This window comes from Rhipicephalus microplus, chromosome 5 (assembly GCF_043290135.1).
Source record: "Rhipicephalus microplus isolate Deutch F79 chromosome 5, USDA_Rmic, whole genome shotgun sequence".
Classification (NCBI taxonomy): domain Eukaryota; kingdom Metazoa; phylum Arthropoda; class Arachnida; order Ixodida; family Ixodidae; genus Rhipicephalus; species Rhipicephalus microplus.
The window spans coordinates 125,033,219-125,058,264 of record NC_134704.1 but is presented as its reverse complement, the minus strand read 5'-3'; the positions used below and the strand labels follow the sequence as shown (position 1 = coordinate 125,058,264).

The 25,046-nt window shown below is 44.1% G+C and overlaps 1 protein-coding gene across 1 annotated transcript; it reads left to right on the top strand.

Annotated features, from left to right (window-relative positions):
- The first annotated feature begins 7,097 nt into the window (after positions 1–7,097).
- LOC119186486 (3'-5' RNA nuclease TATDN2-like) lies at positions 7,098–14,294 on the top strand. Its single transcript, XM_075894607.1, has 5 exons — positions 7,098–7,308; positions 10,709–10,878; positions 11,624–11,753; positions 12,873–13,085; positions 14,157–14,294. The coding sequence occupies exons 1-5, from the start codon at positions 7,105–7,107 to the stop codon at positions 14,292–14,294; spliced, it is 855 nt and encodes a 284-aa protein (XP_075750722.1). The 5' UTR covers positions 7,098–7,104.
- The last annotated feature ends 10,752 nt before the right edge of the window (positions 14,295–25,046 follow it).

The following is a 25,046-nucleotide window of genomic DNA, read 5'->3' as shown; positions in this document are numbered from 1 at the left end:
AAGGTACTCGGCTGCTGACCCGCAGGGCGCGGGTTCGAATCCCGGCGGCGGCGGCTGCATTTCCGATGGAGGCGGAAATGCTGTAGGCCCGTGTGCTCATCTTTTGGGTGCACGTTAAAGAACCCCAGGTGGTCTAAATTTCCGGAGCCCTCCACTACGGCGTCTCTCATAATCATATAGTGGTTTTGGGACGTTAAACCCCACATATCAATTAATCAATCACAGCACCACAATTAATTAAGAAAGCAGCATTCTTTCACTATTAGAACAAGTATCAAGAAAGAAAGAAATGAAAGCTGTACTTCCCCGAGGTGGAGTACCGCTTGATTCGGTTGGTACGGTGCTCGGTTGTTAGGGTGCTCGGCTTCTCACCCGAAGGTCACCGGTTTCCTGGTCGCTCCCGTGACATCTGATTAGTGCCGGTTCGCTCTCGCGTTTCTTTGTGCTCCCCTTTGTCGCGACTGGCGAACAGAAAAGAGTGAGGTGAGCCCGAAAGAACGCGGGTACTGAACGACCCTGCGTTGTCCTATCCTCCACTGACACGGAAAGTCCAGGTGGCCCCTGTGATGACGTACTCAGAGCAGATGTATATGACGTCAAGTGAAAACTAAGCTATCCAGCCATATAATGACACACGACTGACGGTGTTCTTGTTTTAATGTACTTAACATTTCAATTACTTCTCGGCACGATAACGAAAGAAAAATTAAACAATTGGTGGTAAGAACATCGAACTACTTTTTTGCCGATCGCATCGACTGCAACAAGTCTCGCTAGCTTCGGCAACGTTGCACATGAAGTGTAAAAAGAATTGATTTGTGGGGTTTAACGTCCCAAAACCACCATATGATTATGAGAGACGTCGCAGTGGAGGGCTCCCGAAATTTCGACCACCATGAGTTTTTTAACGTGCACCCAAATCTGAGCACACGGGCCTATATTTCCGCCTCCATCGGAAATGCAGCCGCCGCAGCCGCGATTTGATCCCGCGACCCGCGGGTCAGCAGCCGAGTACCTTAGCCACTGAACCACCGTGGTGGGGCGTGTAAAAAAAGAATATGGAAGCCCATGAATCTTTTCACAGAAAGAACAAAAGTCGCCACGATGGGCTGCGCGCGGGAGTACAAAGGCTAAAGGCGCAATAGTGCATTCTCGAGGGGTCACGCCAATGAGCGCCTCCTTAAAAGGGCACTGTAGGTACCCGGGAGCAATTTTTGAACAGATCACCATGGCCGCCATATCCGCATACCCACTGGTTTAAGCGCGTCATGCGCTTCTGCTGGAATGCGCGGAACAAGGAAGTGATTATTGCCGGTGACCCCTCGCGTTCATTTGTGTTCACTCTTGGGGAGATTGGCAAACCGAAGCAATCAGGGAAAGCACAAAATAATGCGGGGACCAAACGACTGCTGTCTCCCCTGAACTGACCCTTTCTAATAAGGTAAGAAGATACCCAGACTGCCATGTCTGACTACCCAGCGCTTAGAACCAGTCAGGCGTCACGAGAAAACCATGCAGAGTACCATGTCAAAGCAGGTTAAAGCAGCCAAGACCATCCGAATTTCCGGAGCCCTCCATTACCCCGTCTCTCATAACCACAGCCTCGTTTCCGGGGTAAAACCCCAGATATCAAATTAAGATACATATATCAATGACAACGCAACTATTCGTAATTAAAAGGTAGCAGAATAATTACTGTGAATGCGTGAGCAACTTTGTTTCTCAGTGTGAGGTATAACACTTTTCAAGTTAACCATGAGCCTATTCGTTTCGAGTCTCCCATTCTCTTGTTCCAAGGGGGGGGGGGGGGTACCTCTCATAAGTCACAAATTATGATGATCTGTCCGAAACGCGTCATCTACTTGTGGCTTAATTCCAAGGCACTCAGTATAACATTCAAAATGAAAAAAATACGTTGTTTTGCGTGAGTTTAAGTAATTAACTTTAATTAGTGTTTAAATAATTATTTTATACTCTGCCACCAGTCAGCTTCAGTACTTGCATAAAAGATTCATCTATTAGGCCCTAAGCGCACGTACAGTTAATTTTTTGGTTGCATTTGTTCGAGTAAAGCAAAAAATTCACGTTGGTCTTGGAATGCGTCACGTCGAACAATCGTCGAACGTGGTAGTGTATTCAGCAAAGCGGTCTTCTGCAGCAATACGCAGCATGGCGAAGTTAAACTATCACCAGTTTTTCGCTCAGCAGGCCTGCACAAAGAGCTATTTTTCAAGCCCTTTGATGAAATATGCAGTGCATGACGTGTCACTGATGTTCGCCGGTACATTTGTACACACCGTGACTGAAAGGGCTATTTATGTATACAATGAGGCGTGACATTCCTGTAGTTTGCTTTCAGAACAAAAGCCACGTATTCCCGTGCGGATGACCACGCTGGAAATCGGATGGGGGAACCTGCTTCCAACTAGAAAAACACTCTGTGCACGAAAGTTCTGCTTTCAAACCGAGCTGTGGAAAACCCAACTGTCAGGTGTCTTTAATGCATGCGCGAGTCGGCGCTCACAAATTTGCAATGTGTCCATTCACGAGTTCACTTTCTAGCTTGACACGGGAAATGAGATTGGTTCTTTCTTTATTTTAGTAAAACATTTGCTTTGTCATGAAAAGCAAACAGTAAAAAGAAAGATGTACTGTTGGGAAGGCGAAAACAACGTAGAAGGAAAGGTAGCTTTTTCACCCAATTATGCATGGTTGTCAAAAGAGAGTACACGCTTACAATGACAATTTCACGCTGATAACAATGTCTTCACAGAAGAAATCTCGGAAGTGAAGGATCTCTGAAACCTGCACGTGAATCTTGTTTTTTCTCTCTCATGTAGAGAAAGAACCGCCACCAGTTCTTGTATCCGGCAAGAGCCTTGTCCAGTGCACTCTCTCATTATAGCTTTTCAGCGGATACACGTGGAAGAATGCAGGGGAGTGTAAGGCCTTGAACTAAGGTAATTGAATTTTCAACGGTTCACGCATATGCACAATGAGTTGGAGGGCAGCTTGGTCTTTAACAGCTGTGAAAATCGGCCATGACGAGTCTTCCCACCACGTTAAATTCCCGTGACTCTACGCTAAAGGAGGGGGGAGAGGGGTCCACCCTTGTTTCCTGTCTACACAAAAGGCCGAGGAAGAACTGGCTTCTTTTCCCTCGGGAAAACACAGGCAACCGATTGGCTGGCCCTCTCTCCAGGGGAAAGGGCTGTGGGACATGTGACAAAGGGTTACCTCCTTCCACCCGACCCTCCTCTCCATATATATGCCTGGAGCTCTCTCGTCTGACATTCTCTGCGAATATTCTTGTGCGAGAAGCCAACCTAACCGACTGGTACACGTTTCGACCCTTCGGAAACCGTTCCCTGGACGCACGTTTTGTGGACTCTCGGTGGAGCAGCGACTAACCTGATTTCGGCACCCCGTCTTTAGCAGGTAAGGTACAGCTTTTTGATTACATTTCTAAATTATTTTCGATAATGCTGTCACGCGCAGTTATCACCGTAAAGGTACTGCTAGGTTGAGTTTACTTATTTTCTTGCGTGAACCCTAAGTGACATCAGTAGCTGTTTTGCGTCGGCCATTACCGAGCACATGTGTCTCAGTGAGCACGACGTGTTTACGTTCGTACGGCGTAAGACACTTTTTAAAAGCCCATGTAACCTATGTTAAATGGAATGTGAACTGGTGGGGCATATATCATTGACATATAAACACTTAGTGTCTACTACAATGTTATAATGCCATCTGCTATACTGAAGCACGGGTTCGAAGCTCTGAGGAACGAACTCGTCAAGCTTTGCTTGGTGAAAGAATTCACGAATGTCTAAGGCAGTTCCTCGTTTATATGCTAACGGAGCTCTTATAACAAATACAGCTGATATAATTTTGCAGTTTAGAGGTATTATGAAGCTTTGGTGAGTGACCTTTCTGTTGATGAAGATATTGATCTCAAATATAGATTTGTTTTTTTTTGAAGTCTTTGAATGATGATGATTGTACTGATATTATTACGAGATATCAAGCATGGAATGAACAAATTACCTTAATCAAAAATACTAGGCCCTGATGGCATTTTAAATCAATTTTAAAAAAACTTTCAAGAACTCTGTCTTTCCGATTTTTCTGAATATTTTCGAAACTATAGTTACAACAACCTGGAGATGCTCCCGAGGTCTTTCTTTAAAAGCCACACTGCTTTAACATCGAATAGCTCTGTAAATGAAAAAAAAACAACTGCGCTTTGTTGAGAGCTACAGGCCAATATCGCTGGCGATTGTTGATTATAAATTTTTTGCCAAGGTGTTATCAAATCAGTTAAATTTTCGACGTCGATTCTAATTGATTCCCATCCGACCTACGGAATCGAAGTGGGCTCCACACAGATCACTATGCACGTCGAGCGTACACTTTCTTCAGTACTGCAGTTGTCAAAAACATCTTGCGGTTCTAAATGGAGATCTTGCAAAAGCTTTCGATCGTGTGAATGATTCATTACTTTTGCTTTCTTGAACATGCCAATATTGGCTTCATAAATCTGAGAGTGTCAGGATTTGTTCTAATCTTCCTTCGACCCGTCTAACTGTCAATAGTCTCCTCTCTAAACCTGCTTTTATTTGCTCTTCTTTAAACCAAGAATACCCGATGTCGACACTTGTGCCCGTTTTGTGGATTTTTTAACCGCTGTTTGTGTACATTGCAATCAAATCGTATACGAGAATTCAATATACTAGGCAATGAAGCAGAAGCGTTGTGTTAATCAGATGATATAGGAATATTTCGTACCTATAAACAACGTTTGGAAAATGTGAGAACAAAAACAATTTGAAAATTCCGTGTTTTTTAAGGACCTCATATAAACTCCTTAAAGAGTTTAAGATTATGGTTTCGCTCATTGGGCTGTACGCCGAACCTGTTTGTAGGTAAAATTAGACTATCATTCCACCGAAGTATCTTGTTATTCCGCTAAATCCATATCTATTCAGCGCATGCTATTGGAAGGAGTACGGCCTTATGCTAGAGCGGCCGGCACGGGCATTTCTCCCATGTCGCCTTTCAATTATTGGTCGAGCGAAAGCTTCTCATACAATTTTAGCATCAAAGACTTACTATGTGTTGCAGCTTAGTCATTGTGCCAGGTTTAGTGTGCAACGGTTCTTTCGTATTTTTACAAGTTTCATACGAACTCGACTTTTGAACCCATGCATCGTGAGCCTTATTCAGGAGAGTTAAAATGGATGACTGGGGTTGAGACCTCGTTATCTATGGCAAACAGTTTCAGGATTCTTCTTTTTTCTCGATAGCTCCCATCCCGTAATTCTTTCGTTCTTGCAGGCTACAGTTTTTAGTTCCTTACCTGACCTTGTTGGTTTTTTCATCTAATCCACGTGCACCCGTTTTTGGGGGGACTAATCGTGGAAGTTTACTTCGCAGTTCGGTTTCTTAAAACTTGTTTTTCAATGAAATATTTATTGACAGTTTAACGCAAGGTACTAAATAGGGAGACTTATTTCCTTCCTCCGCTGTACCGCTCAATATACCTAGATTTTCAAGGATATAGTGTCTCACAACGGGTGTGCAAAATGTATACATCGCCCAATTCAAAAACATGCTTTTAGAAACTTCAGTCTGAAACACTGCCCAGTAAATCTTGGTAAAAAATAAGATATAATTTTGTCTCTACGGTCAATTGCTGTCTCTGTAATGAACATGAAACAAGTAAGCACTGCTTCGTGATCTGAAAAGACGACATTTTATTCAGGCATATGTCCTCGAAAGAAGTCTGCAAAAAATCAATTCATACACTGCCCGTTATCCTATGCCAACGTCTCTTGATGAGGTGCAACACTATGTGCTTTTTTTTTCTTTGTTCATATACAAAGTTTTGAAGGACGCGTATGCATGACCGCAACGCAGAGCCGATCACTCATTCCCGCACACAATTTCTCGGAGTGGATATATATTCATTTCAGGGATGTTTAGGATTAACTTCACTTTTGGTTTGTCCGGTACCCCACAATGGTGAGGTGCTTAGCCTGACCACATTTCTTGTGCAGCACAACATGACTTTTCCCTAGACTAATGACTTTAGCCTTTGAGTTTACTTCCAAGCAGATTTTGTACGCTCATTTTCGCTATAGAACTGCAACAGGGTAACTCTGGGTGTTTCCGTGTACTGTACACATTCTCTCACCAAAAGACAGTTTCTTCCTTTCTGCCGGAAGTGCGAAAAAGACTAGGCTGCCACTCTCGCACGATCTTTTACAGCGCGCAGTGGCGAAGCCGAGGAGCATTTCCAAACTTTTACACGGTGTGGGATACGAATTGACTGAGATATCCACAAAACGGGCACTGTTGGCTTTCCGAGATGCATATGTGCAGTTCTTTACAGTGACCTGATACTAAGTGACAAGTGACACTTCCATTGAAACACGGAGTGGTCGTGTGGACTCGATCATCTCCTGATAGCAGAGTTTTGTGTTTAACTAGCGCGGGGATAACAAACATCCGACAAGCGGACTGCACTGCGATTGCCAAGTGGTCGTGAAAACAATAGATAAGCATATCACTCCTTCCTTGTTTTTTCCAAGTTATTTTTTGTCAGCTGTATTTTCAATAATGGGCACACACAGAAGCACTTTTGGTTGGTAAGTATGGTGAGCTAATTAGTGCCATTTAACTACTGTTTTTTTTTTCATCTTTCTCGATTTTATGGTCAGGCACAAGATGATGATTTGTCGCTCACAACCAACGGCACCAACGCCGCAATTCTACGAAAGGAGCTCGAAGAAACGTTGTCGCTTCAATACGAGAGCCGCAAAGCGTGAGTCGGTGTCGTCTGGTATTATGTGGTCGGTGAAGGCGGCCCATATGCCTATGATGTATGCCTCAGTTTCGCGGTGTGACGTACTTGCGAGTTATGTATAATTCACTTTCTTATTTCACGCACCATGGATAATAGTACTCCACGAAACATAGCCGCAATGTCAGCCTACTGGTATGCCACTCAGTGCAGTTACGATAATCACTGCGAAAAGCAAACAATATGACTAAACTTGCATAATAAAATTCTATTGTACGCAGGATTCCAACCTCTCTGCCATGGACCACGTTGCCAAGCAGTGGCCTTACTCGGTGTCCTCGTCAGTGGGCCTCATCGACACCCACTGTCACCTGCACTTCCTGTTCCGAAAAACCAGGCACCACGGCACGTTTTCCGAGTTCCGGAGGAAGCACCAGGCCACGTTCCCCCTCAACTACGAGGGATGCGTGGCTGTTTTCTGCGATCCGGATACTTTTAAGAAGGTACGTGGCTTTTTGTGATAACATCGGTAACCCAGAAGCCTTTGGATTGTCTGAGGCGGTGAAAAGGGGTACTGAAAACGGTTCAATAGTACGGTAACGATTGACGCTAATCTCTGCGATTTACCAATAATAGAACGGCGATTACATCCCACCTGGGATTTCGCTGATCATATTTCGGGTAATGCTTTTCGTTGGGGAATGGTATACAAATTCGCATGGCTGTGTTCCAATTCTTAGAGAGCACGTCGGCAGTCTACGAAGACTGCTTAGAATAAAACATCGAGCCCATGCTGTCCGAGAAATGGAACGCATTTAGACGGCTTTCACGCGACGATGCGCCACCTCGCGTTGATAAGAAAAAGCTAAAATAAACAAATGTAACAGTTTTAATTTCTGGCTTATTTCGTGTTGAAATAAAAAACAAATGAACGTTACTCACATTGAGCATCTGGGAAAGCGTCTGCTTGTGTGCAGATGATCATTCCGGTGAGAGTCGGTCTATCCGAGTTATTCGCTGAGCCGCCATCTTGTTTAGACAGTAATGTAGCCTGCATCGCATTTTTTTTACGATGCGGTCTTCTCGGAGCTGTCTATGTTGCCGCCTACGTGAGAATTGGGATGTGACTTAAGATGGCCGCCGTCCATTTACCGTCTATTTAGCCGTATACGGTGGGTATTGGAACACACCCCAGGTCGACGAACTCAATCGGAGTTGTATAGCACCGTGAGTCTGAATTGCTGAATTTGAGTCCGGGTGAGCCACAAGCGCAAAATATTTCATCATCTAGCCCCACATCTTATTGCCGACCTATGATAATGCCTACTCATCTTCACCATTGCCGCCTGCCTGATATTAGCTTACGTTTGTACAGAACTATATTCGTACGAGCCTCAAAACACGAGCATACATGCGTCATCATAATACTTACCTATCAGAGGCCTCGGTTAAGAAGAAAATGATTGCCAGGAAATAAACCTGCAACCTCTTTTGTTGGAAGTTGTTGATAAAAATATTTTGTGTGAGTCACTCGTTAAGTAAAAAAAATGTCCTTTTTGTAGTAAAAGCAATAATAACTTGTACTTGAAGAAACAAGATCAAAAGGCATATTGGAGACCTCCGATTACCTGAGGCGTTGAACTCACAGCGTTGTCATTAAAGGTAAGTCTATGCTTACGGACTCGTGCGTATTTATCTCAAGCATCCTCAGGAAATTATTTGGTCCAAAAGAGTAATATGTTGCTAAACTTGAGTCCGGCAGAGAAACAAGTTACTGCATTATCGGAGCATAACATACTTCTGCAGCGATTCTGGGTGAGCTCCACATTTTTGTCGACTTACGCATTTACAATTCCATACGGTGGTGAATGCTTCGTTGTTCCAGAAAAGAATCCTCTTTCACATGGCATGAAAAGAATTACTTCATTCTTGGATAATTTTTAATGCAAATCTTACCCCGCCGCGGTGGTCTAGTGGCTAAGGTACTCGGCTGCTGGCCCGCAGGTCGTGGGATCGAATCCCGCCGGCTGCGGCGGGTGCATTTCCGATGGAGGCGGAAATGTTGTAGGCCGGTGTGCTCAGATTTAGGTGCACACTAAAGAACCCCGGGTGGTCGAAATTTCCAGATCCCTCCACTACGGCATCCCTCATCTACGGCATCATAAGGTGGTTTTGGGACGTTAAACCCCACTTATCAATTAACGCAAATCATTCCTCAGGCTCCTGCAGGAAGTTTGAGCGTGCATCTATCTATCTATCTATCTCTATACTTAGCGAGCTAGCTAGCTCCCGGTTCCGCATCGGTGCTCTCGTGATCACTCCTTTAACTTTGCCTAAACTAAAATTAGTATAGGCAGCTTCAAAAACTTCGATGTGGATAAGGTTATGCCATATACGATAAGGTGTAACAATTATGACTGGTTGGTCGTGACTCATGACACGAATAATCTTACAATCCACTCGCGTACATCTTCAAACCCTTTCCGCCAGACGTGTGCCACGTACCCATGGGTGGGTACGGGAATGTGCCATACCTGAGTGGCAGTTTATGACTGCTCAGAAATGGCTAGAACAGACATGAGGAAATTTAACGTGTTTGCAAAAAGAAAAAACTGTCATTGGCACCATTGACACTACGAATGCAAAAAGTAAATGTCCCAGAGTCTCAGCAGGAATCGAACCTCAGCATTCTGGGAGGTAATCAAGTGTGCTGTCACAGATCCCCGCCAGATCTGAGAACTATTTTTCAAATAGACCCCTGTGTTCGTGAAACGTCGATTGTGCGCGCAGCTCTCTATCAAATTTCACGTGCATTACATATGTACTCTAATGACACAGCCGTCACGTCAGGTCAATGACAATTTAACAAAGCACCATCCGCTGATGTTGATTCATTTACCACTGTCCAGTGCCACCATCCTCGTGAGCACCACTGCTTCATATCAGCTTACCGCTTCTGCAGTTCATAATATCCATGTTGCTCTTGGATCGTTAGGGAACTGTGAAGAAGTGGTTATGTAAAATACATGCCGATGCTTAATCTGTGTTTGTGCGTGCATTCGAAAGTATCTTTATCACCATGTCGTAACGTTAAAACAGTCGCCTTCCATACGCATGTTTCGCAAAACATCTTTCGCGAAGAAGAAATCTTCCACCAGAAATCTGTCTTCTAATCCGACTATGCACACTGCTAAGTTGATTAACCATTTTGAGCTGCTAATTCAATTGCACTTTTATAATCAGAAGCTTAATAAAGATTCTTAACAATCTCCCCGAAGGAAACCATGATGTGATGCGAAGCAGCAGCGGTGCGCACTTCGTTCACTCGGCAGAAACGGGCTTTGGCGCGGGTGCTGAAAAAATGGTTTAAAGCGAAACTCGGTGTAGCCTTTACTTCATTAAACGTTTCCTTAAAACGCAAAGACACGGGAGGCGGGCTGGGTTTCGTGTAAGTTCTATCGCTGATAAACGAGCCAAAACAGTGTTTCCACTCGACGTGCTGTCGAGTGTTGGAGGTGTTGGCACGGAGACACGGACGGAAAGCGTTACACAGACTCGTCTAAGAGCTGCATCGCATATAATACACAGTTAATACTAAATAAAATTAGTATAGACAGCTTCAAAAAATTCGATGTAGATAAGGTTATGCCATATACGATAAAATGTAACAATTATGACTGGTTGGTCGTGACTCATGACACGAATAATCAGAAATTGCTACAAGTGGGCATCAATATATATGCGCACTGTTAGAAAATTGTCTTGCACCTAATGAGAAATATTGCGCTCACGTACTGAAAATATTCGCACTATCTTCAGATGTTATCCTGATGGTTGCAGCTTCTTTCGCACAGGTCTTCTGACAATATGAATTTGACACTACTTCATCGTCTGTACACGCAGCGGAGCGTCTGGCGAGGCCTTCTTGCGGAGAAGGGAATCTGGGGTGCATTCGGGTGTCACCCCCACATGGCCAAGCTGTATGACGAAGACATCGAGGACGCGATGATTGATGCGCTGGAGCAGCCGAAGGTGGTCGCGCTTGGAGAGATAGGTCTGGACTATTCTTCCAAGTGAGTGATCTCTTCCAGGTTTCATCAAATGTTGGCAATGCAGCTTGAATTGCTAAGTGTTCTCCTTGAAGTTGGTTCTGGAAGGAGCTATAGATCTTACATTTAGCGAACTGACCCATAAGCTGTTGTATAAGGCGTAAGCGTTATTCGGACGTCAATGGGCGTACATAAAATGAGCAGTACTCACATGAAGTGGTCAATTTAAAGTTATGTACTACACGTCTCTTTCGTTTTCATTGTTTATTGTGCCTGTCCCTTGTGCAATACGTTGGTTGTGATCAGTTATGCTGTGCAGTGATTAACTTTGTCCTTCCTGCAGATAGGTTTACCTGACTCGCTACATCTTGCTTGTTAAATTGCACATGTTTCGCATATGTCACGTCCGTGTTAGCTGCAGTTAACACACCACAGATTAGCCCGCTTTCTCAAGCTTTACTTCTGTTCGACAAGGTGCAACAAAGAGCTGTCGCTTTCACGGAATGACTATAGAGCCTTCAAAATTCTGATAGCCCGCTGTTAAACCAATGATTACAGAAGCATATCATCTTTTCAAGCAGTGTTAAAAAGACTGCTTTTACCATTACGAGAGCCCATAAGAGTTCCATTATTCCTATAAGGATTAAGTATCCACAAGAATGCTTTTAAGCTTATCATTAAGATTACCTCTGTAGTTACCGAAGACTCTCGTAATTTGTACCGTGTTCTGTTATCCCGCATCACTTCATGGAACATTTCTTCGTTTCAGCAACAATTGTGGCCACAAACTCCAGCAGCTCGTCTTCCGCCGCCAGCTACAGTTGGCAAGCAAAGGCAAGCTCCCGCTGGTCATCCACTCGAGGGATGCCTCGCAGGACACGTTGCGGATCCTCAAAGAGGTACGGCGGCTTTCTTGCAGCAGTTATAATTCAAAATATGCTTCACCTCAAGCCACTTGGGGTGCCGCACACTGTACGCGATCAGTTATCGCCAGCTGCAAGGAGTGTATCGCATGGTGCTAAGTGACAAGATGAAATCCTGCTGCTAATTTTGCACTGATTTTGGATTCAGTGAGCTGAATATCGTACATACTTCCTCTTTCACGTATGAAGGTTGTTTAACGCACCTCTAAGCGTATAGTAACAGCGAGGAAATTAAGCCTTATTTTTTGTGTGTTCAGTGGTTATTGAACATATTACAGTGGTCAATTCGATCAGTATAATAGAGAAGCACAGCAAAATACACACGTAACTGTTGATTTAAAAATTCTACAGTCACAGCACATAGCCCTAGGAAATAGCCGTATAGCACCGTAGCTCATGACTGCCTAGAATGTCATAAAAAGAAGGTACTGCCATCTACTCTTTTCTTATTTTCTCTCCTGGCACTCGTACTTGCCAAATGAAGATTACTTCTATTTAGGTACCATTTTTCGCAGCTATGCGCACTTTTTTCATGGCTTTATAGAGAGGGCAACAAATATCTGACAAACATCTAGAAAGGTAGATTAAAATTAGGAATAAATTCCCTCCATTCTTTCGAGTGTAATGCACAACTTCGCATGCGCACTTAAGATTAATCCAGCTAGAGATTTTTTATTCCTGATTTTAGTGAACGCTATCCGAACCACACAGTGTGCACGAGGGAGTGGTATAACTCACCCTATCCTAGTAGTATTTTATCGTCTTTTTTTGCCTAGTCCAAGTTGTATGAAATAGCCTAAAAAATCTGAATAACTTCTTACATTTATCTTCTGTTTTGGTGGTGTTTCTTTGGGAAGGCTGTTACAGGAATGACCTGTTGAGCAGGTATGGTCGTTAAGGGCAGTTGCGTGTTTAGATAACGCAGTCGCACTGCTCCTGCTTGCTATTCATAAGAAACATTTAACGTGCCTGGAAACTTTCATCAATTCTTATTTCTGTGCGCGCCATTCCTAATATTTGTGTGGTGACCACACGTGTGATCAAGGTTTACGAATGTGCCAACCAACATTCTGGTTATTCTGTTGCACCAACCAGGAGATGCCGGCGGACTGGCCCATCCACCGGCATTGCTTCACCGGCGGATGGTCAGAGGCCCAGCAGTGGATGGACACGTTTCCAAACTTGTTCTTGGGCCTCACTCCACTGGTGGGGTTCCACAGCGCTGGACCGCTTGGCGAGGTTGGCCGCCGGATACCCCTGGACCGCCTGCTGTTGGAGACGGATGCACCCTACTTCCTCCCAAAGAGCGTAAGTGAAATATTCACTTTTAACTGAAGACAGTATTTCCCATGAATAGCGCAAGTTCTGTTCGTCACTTCAAACAATACTCCGCGTTTCTCGTAAAATAGCCCAAAACTATCAGCGAAATTTGCAGGTGTAGTCTAACACTGAAACGAGTCTGTGAAACACGCTAAGGAACTTAATTGAAAGTTTCACTTAGAGGGCTTCACCACCCACATCATCGTGCAAGGTGGCCGCTCATGCGTTTGTTTATTTGAGTGGCACTATCTTGTTATGTGGTCCAATATAATCTACCAACAAAGGGCTTGTGTTTAGCAGCATTGCCGAAAAAATTAAAAAGCTAAATATTGATTAGCAATGGTCAAGGATGAGATTTTTTTTCATGTACTTAGGGTAATGTCTGGAAATTCGCAAAGCGCTCTCCTGGCACCGTAGTCTCATGAAGCATTGAAAAGCCTGCCACAATAAAGGAGCCGAACATTATCTGGACGCGCTGCGCGTCAGGGCTGGTGGAGAGTGTCCACACCTAAATATTTTTCTTACACCTTGAGTTTGACTAAGTGTTTTGCTGCTAAAACTATATAGATTCGCATAATGACGTATGCACACAAAGGCCGCTTTAACAAGATGTATTCATTTTGTTCCCGTGACACAAGCATCATGCATTAACTGATATACGATGTGAGTGAAGTGCATTCGATGTGGACGTGGCTGTGTCCTTTATGTATAGACCACGCGTGTTGCTCGGTCAATGATAAAACTCCACTAAATTTGGCGTGGCACGTGCAAATTGCCCATTAGGCGCAGCTTGACGCAGCAGGTCAGATCGACCCAGATTTGTGTAGCACTTTTACCCCTGCGAAATCTATAGATTCAATATTGGTGAACAGTAAATTTCACAATATTTTTTTTCCACTTCAACCACCTGGAAATGGCGCCGTCATGAAACTTGGTCTGAACTTATGTATAGCTTACGGATGAATACTATTTCTATTGTGGAACAACGCTGTTTCCTATAGGCAAATAACGCCAGGTGGTGGGACAGTTTGTTTATGTGCCTTCATTCATGACTCGCAGGAGTCCAACCGTCTCATGCAATCCCATCCAGGGATGGCCATCCACGTGGCCAGGCAGGTTTCGGCCATGCGAGGCATCCCGCTGGAGGAAGTCCTCGTTGCTGTCCGCCAGAACACGAGGAGAATGTACCGCATTTAATGAGGCTTTGTTATTATTTTTGGCGTGCTGTTCCGCCCATATGTGAAGTTGACAGCCGAGCCCTTCAGGGTTCTTTAACGTGCACCTAAATCTAAGTGCATCGTCGTGCTTGCCTTCAGTTTTGCACCTGAAGGCTACTGATGAATCAAGCCGGTGACCTTGTGTTTTGTTCTAGTCACTCACTTTGGAATGTGGCATGCTTTGTATAGAATAGTAACTGTAGGGGTTTAACATTCCGAAACCACGATATGATTGTGAGGCATGGCGCAATGGAGGGCGTGGTTAATGTCAGCCATCTCTGGTTCTGCATACACGGGCCGAAAGCATTCTCGTCTGCATCGAAAGCAGAACCTCTTAGGCCGGGCTGCTCTCCCGCGCCCTTCGGTTCAGCACTGTAACCACTAAAAAATGGTGGAAGTTGGTTCTTCTTCAAGCTCCAACGCTATTATGATGCATAGAAGATGATTTACTAGTTGGCTTCATGCAAGGGCAACATTATTGACCTCCAACTACTGGGAAAGTCTACAATATCAATGTATAATTATTTCGACAGTATACTGCAATGGTGCATTTTGTACTATGTACGCGATAGATCGTTTGAATGCAATATGCGATCATACCAGAGACAATTATAGTCATCGCGTTGTATATATGCATTGTAGAGCTACAATGTGTTTTTTTACCAGTTGTGCCGGACCCGGTGCCACTCTACAATGTATTTTATGTACACTTGCTTCAATTGTCAAGTGTAACTTGCACTAAACTCAGCTTCAGACTAAGGAGTCGAAGCCTATAGCATTTCTGGTACCATTGTCACAAAAGTGCGGCTACCCAAATTACGCGCGAATGCTTCGTATAGCCAACTTCAATATACAACTATATACCTACCACCTAGCTGAGGATATCCTCTGCCGGCTTCAAACCAAGCTTGTCGGAGTCAAAACAAGATGGCACTGCATCACTATGACGGCTGCTGCCAACTGAAGCCACGAGAAGTTTCTGGTTATTCTAAAGTACTGCATGAAATACCAACTTGGACCTTGAGCTCGAGAACTTGCCGGTGGATGTCGACTCATTGGCGTGCAGGTGAACGAGCCATGACGTCATTCAGAAATAACTGGATTACCACCCGGGAGGTGGTAGAACACATTCTGGTGCTGCAGCTCACATGTTGCAAGAAGAATTATATTTAAAACCATGGACTGCTGAGTAGCAACAAGCTCTGGTGGTTATGAAGATACATTTGGACTTTTAGAGCATCCATTGATACAAGGTTTTATACTGTAGATCACTGTTTCGCTGGGAATATTCGTCCTGTAGACCTTCAGGAGTGCTCTCATGTATATTGCCTGTAACAGCATGAATTGATTATATGCGTTTGTTGTGTTTTCTGACAAAATTCAGCTATTCCTGGCATTTTTACGCCAACTGGCTTTGAACTGAGATAGAAAAGTGCGCGCACTTGTGGTGCCATTTGGGGCACTGGCACGTCTGGTTTTGCTATGAGGAATTCGACGGTGTCCCGTTCTTTGGGTGTGACAAATACTGAACGTGAAAGCGAAATGTTCAATAATTGTGCTGAGATGCAAGTGGGTGCGTAAATTTTGTACGCTTTTTGATCGTGTACATATATGCAAATGCTGTATGTGCAACGGTGTATGCTATACCTCCTGCTCTGTGCGAACACCTTCACCTTAGCTCAACAAGTGTGTTATGAAATTTCGGAGAATTTAATAAATGTGTTACTGAAATCGTAAAAGCTCTTTTTCCTTCTTTGTCTCAGTTACTCTCTTTGGTGCACGTTGCTGTGAGAGAAGAGCGTTTTAACAGTGCCACTTTTAACGTGACAGCGTTGAAGAGCTCGTTTTGCAGAAATTCCGGCGTCGGCGTTTTTTCTTTAGAGCACAAAAATGATCATCTTATGAGTGACCAAGAAATCGAGAACCATGCAAATAAAATAAACGAAAAATTCAAGAGGTAAGTGGGGATCGAACCGGGGTCGTTTGCGTGGCAAACGAATGTTCTACTACATGGCCACGCCTAGCAGCGTTTTTTTTTCTTTAATGACAGCCGCGCCTAGAAAAATGTGCTTGTGAAAACGGTTCTGCTTGAAAATGCAGTGAAAGTAGCTTTCATGCTTCAAAAACGCACGCGTCGTAAAAACATGCTTCACAATTTAACACAAAATATTGCAGTGCAATGCTGTTTATTCAAACCGAGGAGTCGCAACGAGGTCGCGACGTAAAATTGGCGTACGGAAAATCTGGCAAAGGCGGCACAGGTTCTCGCGCAATCAGAGCACGGGGTTTTTAGCTCTCTTTGGAAGGCGCATACGCGTTAGTGCGTATGCTCTACTACTGCAGTAATAATGCGTGGTTCAAGCATTTGATGCCAACGGGCGTCAGAGTATGTGATTATAATAATGAGTCTGTGGTTGAAAGCTGGTACCCCACTACAAAAGGCACTTGCTACGGCATCTATTATCTTAAGGCCACGTAGTGGATGCATAGTAAAATCGAAAAAGTTTCATGCACTAAGTGTTTAAAGTATGCACTAGAAACAGGATATCGCTAACGCGTTACACTCGTAATGGCGAAGTTTTAGGGTCCCTTAAGTTTTTGTGACTGTATAAACAAAACATTATTCATTGATATAACATTCTTACCTGGGCATATATGTCTTAGACAACCATATTTTGACACTTGCGTAACGATGCCACAGCAACATGAGTATATATTAGATATGAGTATATATTAGAGTATATATTAGATAACAACTGATATGGCAAGCTTATATGTAAGATTTATGTTCCCAAGGAGGTAGGTAACGTTACATATCATCTCTAGGATATGTAATGCTTGCGCCTCCTGGTTGATCCCACATAAATTAATGTCTGTGTATGGCGCTTAACTTTAAAGACATTATCCTGACTTGACGGCTGTATCATGGGAGTACGTAAGTATTGTCTATAAAATTGTACAACCTGCACTGCACACAATTTACGGTTTAACCAACATCAATTACGCAACAATGGTGTATTTTTCTAGAGAGTGTTTGAACCTGTCATGAATGTGTTGTAGAATACTTAATTACCATGTAGAATTCTCGTGTTTGGTTACAGCTGGGGTATTGATATTTATTTACTCTTTGAATTCGTCGGGTCAACGCTGCCGATGTCAGCTTTTAACGTTCTAGAGTTAATATTTGCAATGGCTGTTCTGGCCATCCCTAGGTAGAAAAACTGTTAATGTCCTGTGGCACATACCAGCATACCTGTGGCAGTGTGTCAGAACTGACAGAAAACGAAAAAGAAATTTACCTAACGAAAACGTAACGGACACTTCATATATGATACTTCGTTCTGGACTCAAAGCAATGTAGGTAATTGTTTTACGGTTCACGTGAGAACATAGCTATCCAGAAAAGCCAAGGTCAAGCAACGTGAGCACTAAGGTATATCTGAGCAGACAGTGCTAGGACGAATTTCAGGCAGGAATTCTGTATTAAAGATGTACTGAAATTGCGTTAAAACAAGAAAAGTGGCAAACAGAGTTGTTTATATTAACGCAAGTGGTTTTCTGTGAGACGGTCACGCGTGCCAACGAATACAGAGAACAATCTCGGCGCTGAAGTTCGTTTTATAAGAACCGCGTTCTCCTACACCCGAGGCTAAACTTTGAGAACAGGCGGCCTTTTCCAGCAGGTAGGCGAAACAACTGGAAGGACAAGGACAGTAAAAATTCGCATGCATCAACACGTAGCGCGGACTGCCAGCTCAAACCTTTGTCAATATGATGAACAGGAAAAAAAACGAAGGGCAAGATATATGGACACCGATGCAAGCATCAGTTAAGCGCTTGATAGAAGTAGCTAACATGATTTGTCATTAGAAAGATGCACAATTTTTTTGTCGGATAATGAAACGAAGGATGCACCAGACATGCATCTATCTTGTGACACTGCAATCCTGCGGGCATCGATTATTTCAATCGTCAATTGGTTCCAGTCAGTAGCTAAGACGTCACATTTACTGAATTCCTGACTGCAGCCCCACGGTTTGCCGTGAATTCCAAGATGGCTGCTGATGGCTCTTGTTTCATTGTACCTGCGTTCGCGACGCATCTCATTGCAACAGCGGCCAGTACGGTTCACACAATCTTTCCCACATGTGAAAGTTATTCTGTATACAACGTTTGCAACACATTTACCAGTGACCTACGTGTGTTTTTCTATTGAGCGCCGACATATGGGCGGTTGCTTACCTTACTACACATCTTGGACAGGCTCCTAGGTGCGCTCGAAGCAGATGTGCTTTAGGACACTTTTTATGTTTCTTTTTTTTGTATGTGTGAAGTAGCCTTGCTGTACCTAATCTCTTTCAATATCTTTTTAGCTATGGGCACATCAGTGATGTGGGGATGACCGGTGTTATTAATTCTTCACACCATCCCTTAAGCTTCTAAAATATTATTTTTGCAGTGATTACATTACTTTTTAAGCACATCAAACATACACAATTTCGTGATTTTTCTATTCACCAGCATCAAATGCGTACTGTGGTAGAACAGGACAGGTATTTGTACCCAGGTTCATCCTGCGAACACAGGCCTCTCACATTCCTTTATTTGCATAAGTCAAGAAGCAAACTTGAATTGTCACAAAGGTATTCGCAAGGCCAGTCAAGTCACTACGCGCATGAACTAAACATTTCCAACACATGTCTAGCAGAAGCTTAGAAATAAGTAGGTTCACAATCTAAAGAAATGGTAATATTGTTAATGAACGCCTAAATTTTTCAGACAGAGCAATCTGTGACAATTGAAAAACAATTTACGACCTACAATTGTCAGAAAGATGTCATAGGAGGCGGCGCTATACATGACCCAATAGTAATGCCTTTCCACAAGGCCTTTCTGGAATTCTTTTTTTAGGGAAGAAATAACAAAACTTAGTTACTTGCTTTGCGCTGATTTGTAGAAAATGATTGATATGTGGCGTTCAACGTCCCAAAGCCATAAGATTTTCAGAGGCGCCGTTGTGGAGGACTCCAGAAATATAGATCACCTCGGGCTCTTTAACATACCCCCAAATTCAAGCACATTTGCCTACAGCCTTTTCGCCTCCATCGAAAATGCAGCCCCATAGGCCGGAAAATGACCCACGCCCTGCAAGGTAGCAGCCGAGTACCTTAGCCAATAGACCACCGCGGTGGGGCTGATTTGTAGAAAATCACCGTACAGTTATTTCCAATCCTGTTAAAAGGGCCCTGAAACAATTTTCTAGTAACCATGGAATGAATTCATTGGAAGAGCATATTTCTTACGAATTCAACGCCGCAATTTTCAAGAATCGTTCCAGCGCGAGTGGAGTTACGAAGATTTATTGCATGCCGCAAATGCATCTTCTCTCGTCGCGACGAAAACGCTGGAAGCTAAGCAGGGAGGGATGGTAGGGGCAAAGAAACTACGCTACCCACGCCTCGTGACCTTGAGCATGTTTTTTTTTCTTTTTTTCTTTGAATGCGTGGCTTTATCAGCGTGATCGCACGCGCACGCGTGGACAAGTCACCTCCTGCGGCGATATCTGTAACGACCGAGCGCGCCATGTTCAAACCAGCCAATGGCTGATAGATGGACTTCCTACGAAGAATTTCCGAACGTCTTCTGTCATCTGTCAAGAGAAAAAAAGCAATTTTTAGCTAACTTTCATATTTATTGATAATTCCAGGCCACGTGCAGCGCTATTATATTTGACTCGTGTGTTCTTGAGAGCCTCTACTACAAATCAGCAGCATTTTTTGACAATGTTCAAAAAGTGTTGCAGCCCCCCTTTAGGGAAGTGTTGTATCCCTGTCCTACTTTCTGACGAGTGGCGCAAGTACCTACACAGAAAATTCAATATCATCATCATTATTTCGAATTACCTTGTAGAAATATTAAAATGTTACAAACCGTTACGGAGCATGTGGGCTTTTCATTCCGGAACAGAAATGTAAAATAAATAAATTTTCCGTTAATCGAAGGCATAAAACCGAAACGAAGTACTGCGAGTTCCTAATCCCGCCTGTGGCACATATACTGAGCCGTGGTGCATGGGTATGTTCCATACTTGCCTGGCAGAAAGGGTTTGACGACGTCATTTTTCACGTCAGAGGTAGCGAGTCGTATTCGTGTACCATCTTACCCTCCTATACGAATATCGGTTTTGGGACGTTAAACCCGACATATCAATCAATCAATTCAACACAAATTTCGTCTTACCCAAAACTATGGGTGTGATGACAGAGAAAGAAAAAGTTAAGAGAAGACTATCCGCAAAGTCTGGCTTCAGGAAGTACGTCACGACTACGTAACAAACTAGTGCTCTCACCAAACGCCAGAGCCCGCAAGTGCAAAAAGAAAAAAAATCACAGCATATCCATGCACTGACTGAAGATGTGTGGGGCAAAACTTCGAAGGGTATTATCGGTAAACCGTGAATCCTCCGCTGGCCGCGTCTGTCTGTCTTTCTGTCTGTCCATGACATTAACATTCACCTTTATTTGGGTGCTTCTAACCACATATGCTAATAGACACTGCGTGTTTCGCACGCATAATTGGAAGGTGCGTTTGCGCCTCACGCGGGAAATACTGAGGACGATTAGGGTTTAAACTCGTGGCAACCCCGCGCACTGTCTGTCTGTATATAGCATCAATGAACAATCGAGATAGCGCCACAAAGTGCGCGGTTGCGTTGCGCGGCACGATTCAGGAACGGTTGCCAGCGCGCTGCGTAGGGGGACTCGGATTGTGGCTGCTCTGATGCTGGGACGCTGCCGCCATGCCGGTCATGTTCCAGTGGTTGTTACGGCTGACGCTGGCACGGACTTTCGACGTGAGTGAAAAGCTCGATGGTGTTCAATTGTTGTTATTCGAGGCCTCTGTCTCATTTGCTTTCACTACAAACGGGACTCGGCAACCCCAATAACCATAGCGGGTGCCCAACCTGGTTCATGCTTACGCCCGTAGGAATTGCACGGTAGACGTCGGCCGCGTCTTTATTTTTGCATGTCGAGTTTGTGCGTATCTTTTTTTTTTAATGTTTGGTGCATGTGTGGTTTCGTTGCGCCACGCGTGGGCGTGTTGGTACTTTCATGGCTCAGACTGACAAAATGCAGCTTCATTTTGGAGAGGAGTGACCCGCTGCACAATATTTAACTCGGTATGGCTTACGAGGTGCGGGCTCGTCAGTCACACGCACGCATTGTGCTGTGTCGGTGAGTTGTGAAATGCGGGCACTGACCACATCGACCGTCATAAAGGCCGCGCAGTCACTGGCCACAGTTCCGATTCGCATGCGAGGTACTGTCAGTGCGTGGAGCCAGCTACTCTGTTTTTGCAAAAGTGTCGTCATGTCATAATAAAAACACAGAAAAGGCAATACAAAGGCACAGAGTACAATACTCAAGTATTAATTTCAAGTTCTGAATTCAATACCAAAATCTGTCAACTCAGCACGAAAGTTGAAAGAACTAATCGCAGATTGAGAACTAACAGACCGTTATGCCAAAAGAAATAAAGGGGATGTTATTAGAAGTACTTGAATTGAATTGGATCGTTTGTTTTCAACAAATTACATGTCGAAGTACGGGACGGCTAAAGGCAGAATCAACAGCCTGCCAATGCACCTTACCACCCAAGCACTGTCCAACAGGGTTGTGACTATCATTAAGAATTTATACACCAGAAAGTGGAAGTTCTGCACAGAAATAAAGAAGAAAAAACATGGCACAGCGCTATTTGCAAGGGATGGCGACATACATAGAGGAATAGCACAATTGCGTTTTTTTTTACAATACCCAATCGTAATGTAAATGTGGAAAAAAAAGTGATGCAAAGATAACTTCTGATAACATGGCCTCTACATTTCTTGGTGAAATTATTCGTTAGTTTTCGTAAATATTGTGTCCAACAATAAAAAACCCCTAAATTTACACTTTCTTTCATTCGTAGCAAGGGTCTTGTTGTGGCAAACTTGATGCCTTGAGGTGGTATGCGTCAGGTTATTCGTGAGCTGCCTTCTCGTAATAAGATCACGTACTACGTCACGTCAAACAAGCTAAAAAGTCTTCCACACTAATCGTAATGGCAACAGTTGGTGCTTCCGGACACTCACACGTTTAAATGAACATTTACACCCTCTAAAGTGGACTGGGGGGGGGGGGGGGGATGATCGCCACTATAGCTCAGTGGTCATGTCGGACGCGTTATTCGAATGTTGCAGGTTCGGATTCTCCCGGTGGCAAGTTATTTTTTCGTACACCTTCTTTCGTCATTTCGGCAACGCCCACTTGCCGAGAAAGATGGGGAGACCAAGCGAAGAGCCAAAATGAACAGAAGCGGGTCGATTCGTAGCCTGTAACATCTTTATTGCAGTAATTATTTTCAAAACTATCGTCGCAGCATGTTCACATCGAACAAATGCGCAGTTATCGCTTGATCACGACTTCGGGAAAGGGGGAGCGCTTATATTCTAGCCCTTTGCGCCGCGCCATTTAGGTCCAGTTAAGACATATCGGTTTATTCGAAGTGTGCCTCTTTTTTGACCAGACATTCTCGCATTTCGTTCCTGAATTCTTATTCCTTGCATCACTTTAAGATGAACATTTGTCCGTTGCAGCAACGAGTGCGACCACATGTGGCAGCAACGAGCTTTCAGGCAGCAGGCAAGCTTTGGTCGCCTGGGCAAGCTCCCCCTCGTAAACAATTGGAGGGATGCATCGCTCGAAACTGCAAATCCTGAAGGAGGTACGATGGCTTTCTTTAAGCAGTGCTAATTTAAAACATGCTTTATCGTGAATCCATTCAGGTATCATGGAGACATTCTGTACGCGATTTGTTATCGCCTGTTGATACGTGTTTCATATCTATGCTGTTTGATCTAAAAGAGTCGAATGTTGCTGTTATTCAGTTTGTATTCATTCAGGTTAACACGCTTTAGTGTTCTGCGTTGAAGTGCGACCATCTATAAACCTATGGAAAGCTTTCATATGACATAAAAGGTATCCAATAATGTCGCATGATCGTGCGAGAACACGTATGCATCATATGTGTTCAAATACCGGATTATTAGATGGAAGGAAAATGTGCCATTACAAAATTTTCTGTAGGATTTCATCCAGCGATGCAATGACGACCAAACTGTCGACTGTGTGAGGAGAGATTCCTATAGGGGCATTTTAGTAGCAGTCCAGAAGAATACCTGCTTGTCAGAGAACAGAGCGTCAAAAAGTTTTCTATTTTGTTGCCGTTCCTTATGCGTCATCAGAGCAATGTAGGAAAGTCCACAAATTGTTTCCTATCCATTTGAGGTACATTAACGTGCGCCTAAATCGAAGTCCGCCACTGTGCTTACTTTTAGTTTTGCACGTGAATGCTGCTGACGAATCCAACCGGTGATCTCGTGCTTTGTTACAATGCTCTAGTCCAGTGGTTCTCAAACGAGGGTCCGCGAAGCCATTCTATATGATCCGCAAAACCCTCACCCGCATTTTTCTTTAAGCGTGACAGTGCCACGTATTGATGAACTGTCCAAAATCAAGTGATGTGGAAGGTTTGTTTGATGATCTTGGTAGCAATAAAAAGCACCCGTTTCACGCTTCAGTTGTGTTAATTTATCCTCTTTTCGACTGCAAGGGGTCTCCCATCACTTTCAGCAGTCCACAAAACGTCCCCGACACATCCATGGCAGAGAACCATGCTCTATCTCTCATTTTTCATAGTAATGTGTACAAGATCAAGCCTATCTCACACCGAGACGCCTGGACCCCCGGTGGTACATTCGCCATGGAGGAAGAAAAAGAAATGAGGGAGCGTGTCGTGACTAGCCTTTGCAAGCCAACCCGTTACAGCAGGGTGTGCCCAACACCTGAACTTTTGCGTCATGATCAAGCAAGCAAAGAGATTTACCGCGACTTCAGAGCGGGGCACCCCGTAGCTTTTATCTGTGCGCAGAGGAGCCGGCTCACGCATGTGGTTCAAGAACGCACCACAACCAAGAATACAAAAACCTACCGCGCGCTCTAACGTTTCGGTCACGTGTTGCGCTGACACGGTGGGCTTTACTTATACTTGGCTTCACTCGTGTGCCGAATTGCTTCCTCTTTTCTTTTACAGTGAAAGCTGTTATGAGACCACAACTCGGGTTCCGCGCAGTTGTCCGCCGCCACTAGTGTCCGTAACCGTATCGCGTGAATTTAGGGAAAAAAAACCTAGCACCAATGACATAGTGAAACTCGAACTCGGGTACACTGGGTGCCAGCCCAGTATTCTACCACTGAGCTACGTCGGTGCTTTTTTTTCTTCTTTAGTGCATGAAATCATCACCGGTGACGTTAACGCAACACACTTCATCAGAAGTCAGGCAAACACAGAGAGAGAGAGAGGGAGGGGAGAGAGGGAGAGAGAAGGAGTGTAGGAAAGGTAAGAAGGTTAACTAGACTATGCGTCCCGTTGGCTACTCTACACATGGGGAGGGGGAGTTGGGAGTAAAAAAAGAGAGAAGGATAGACACAAGTCACATCACACACAAAATGCCGAGTTTCACAGGCGGTCCCTCAATGAAGTTGCTGTCAAGTATGTCAGGAGGGCTCGTGTGGCTTTTTGTGCTGATGTGCATCGCGACCAGGCTCCTAAGATCTTTGCTTTGTTAAGACGTTTATTGGCGGACAGTCGTTGATGATTCACGACAGCGACAGTCAATGCGGGGACCGAC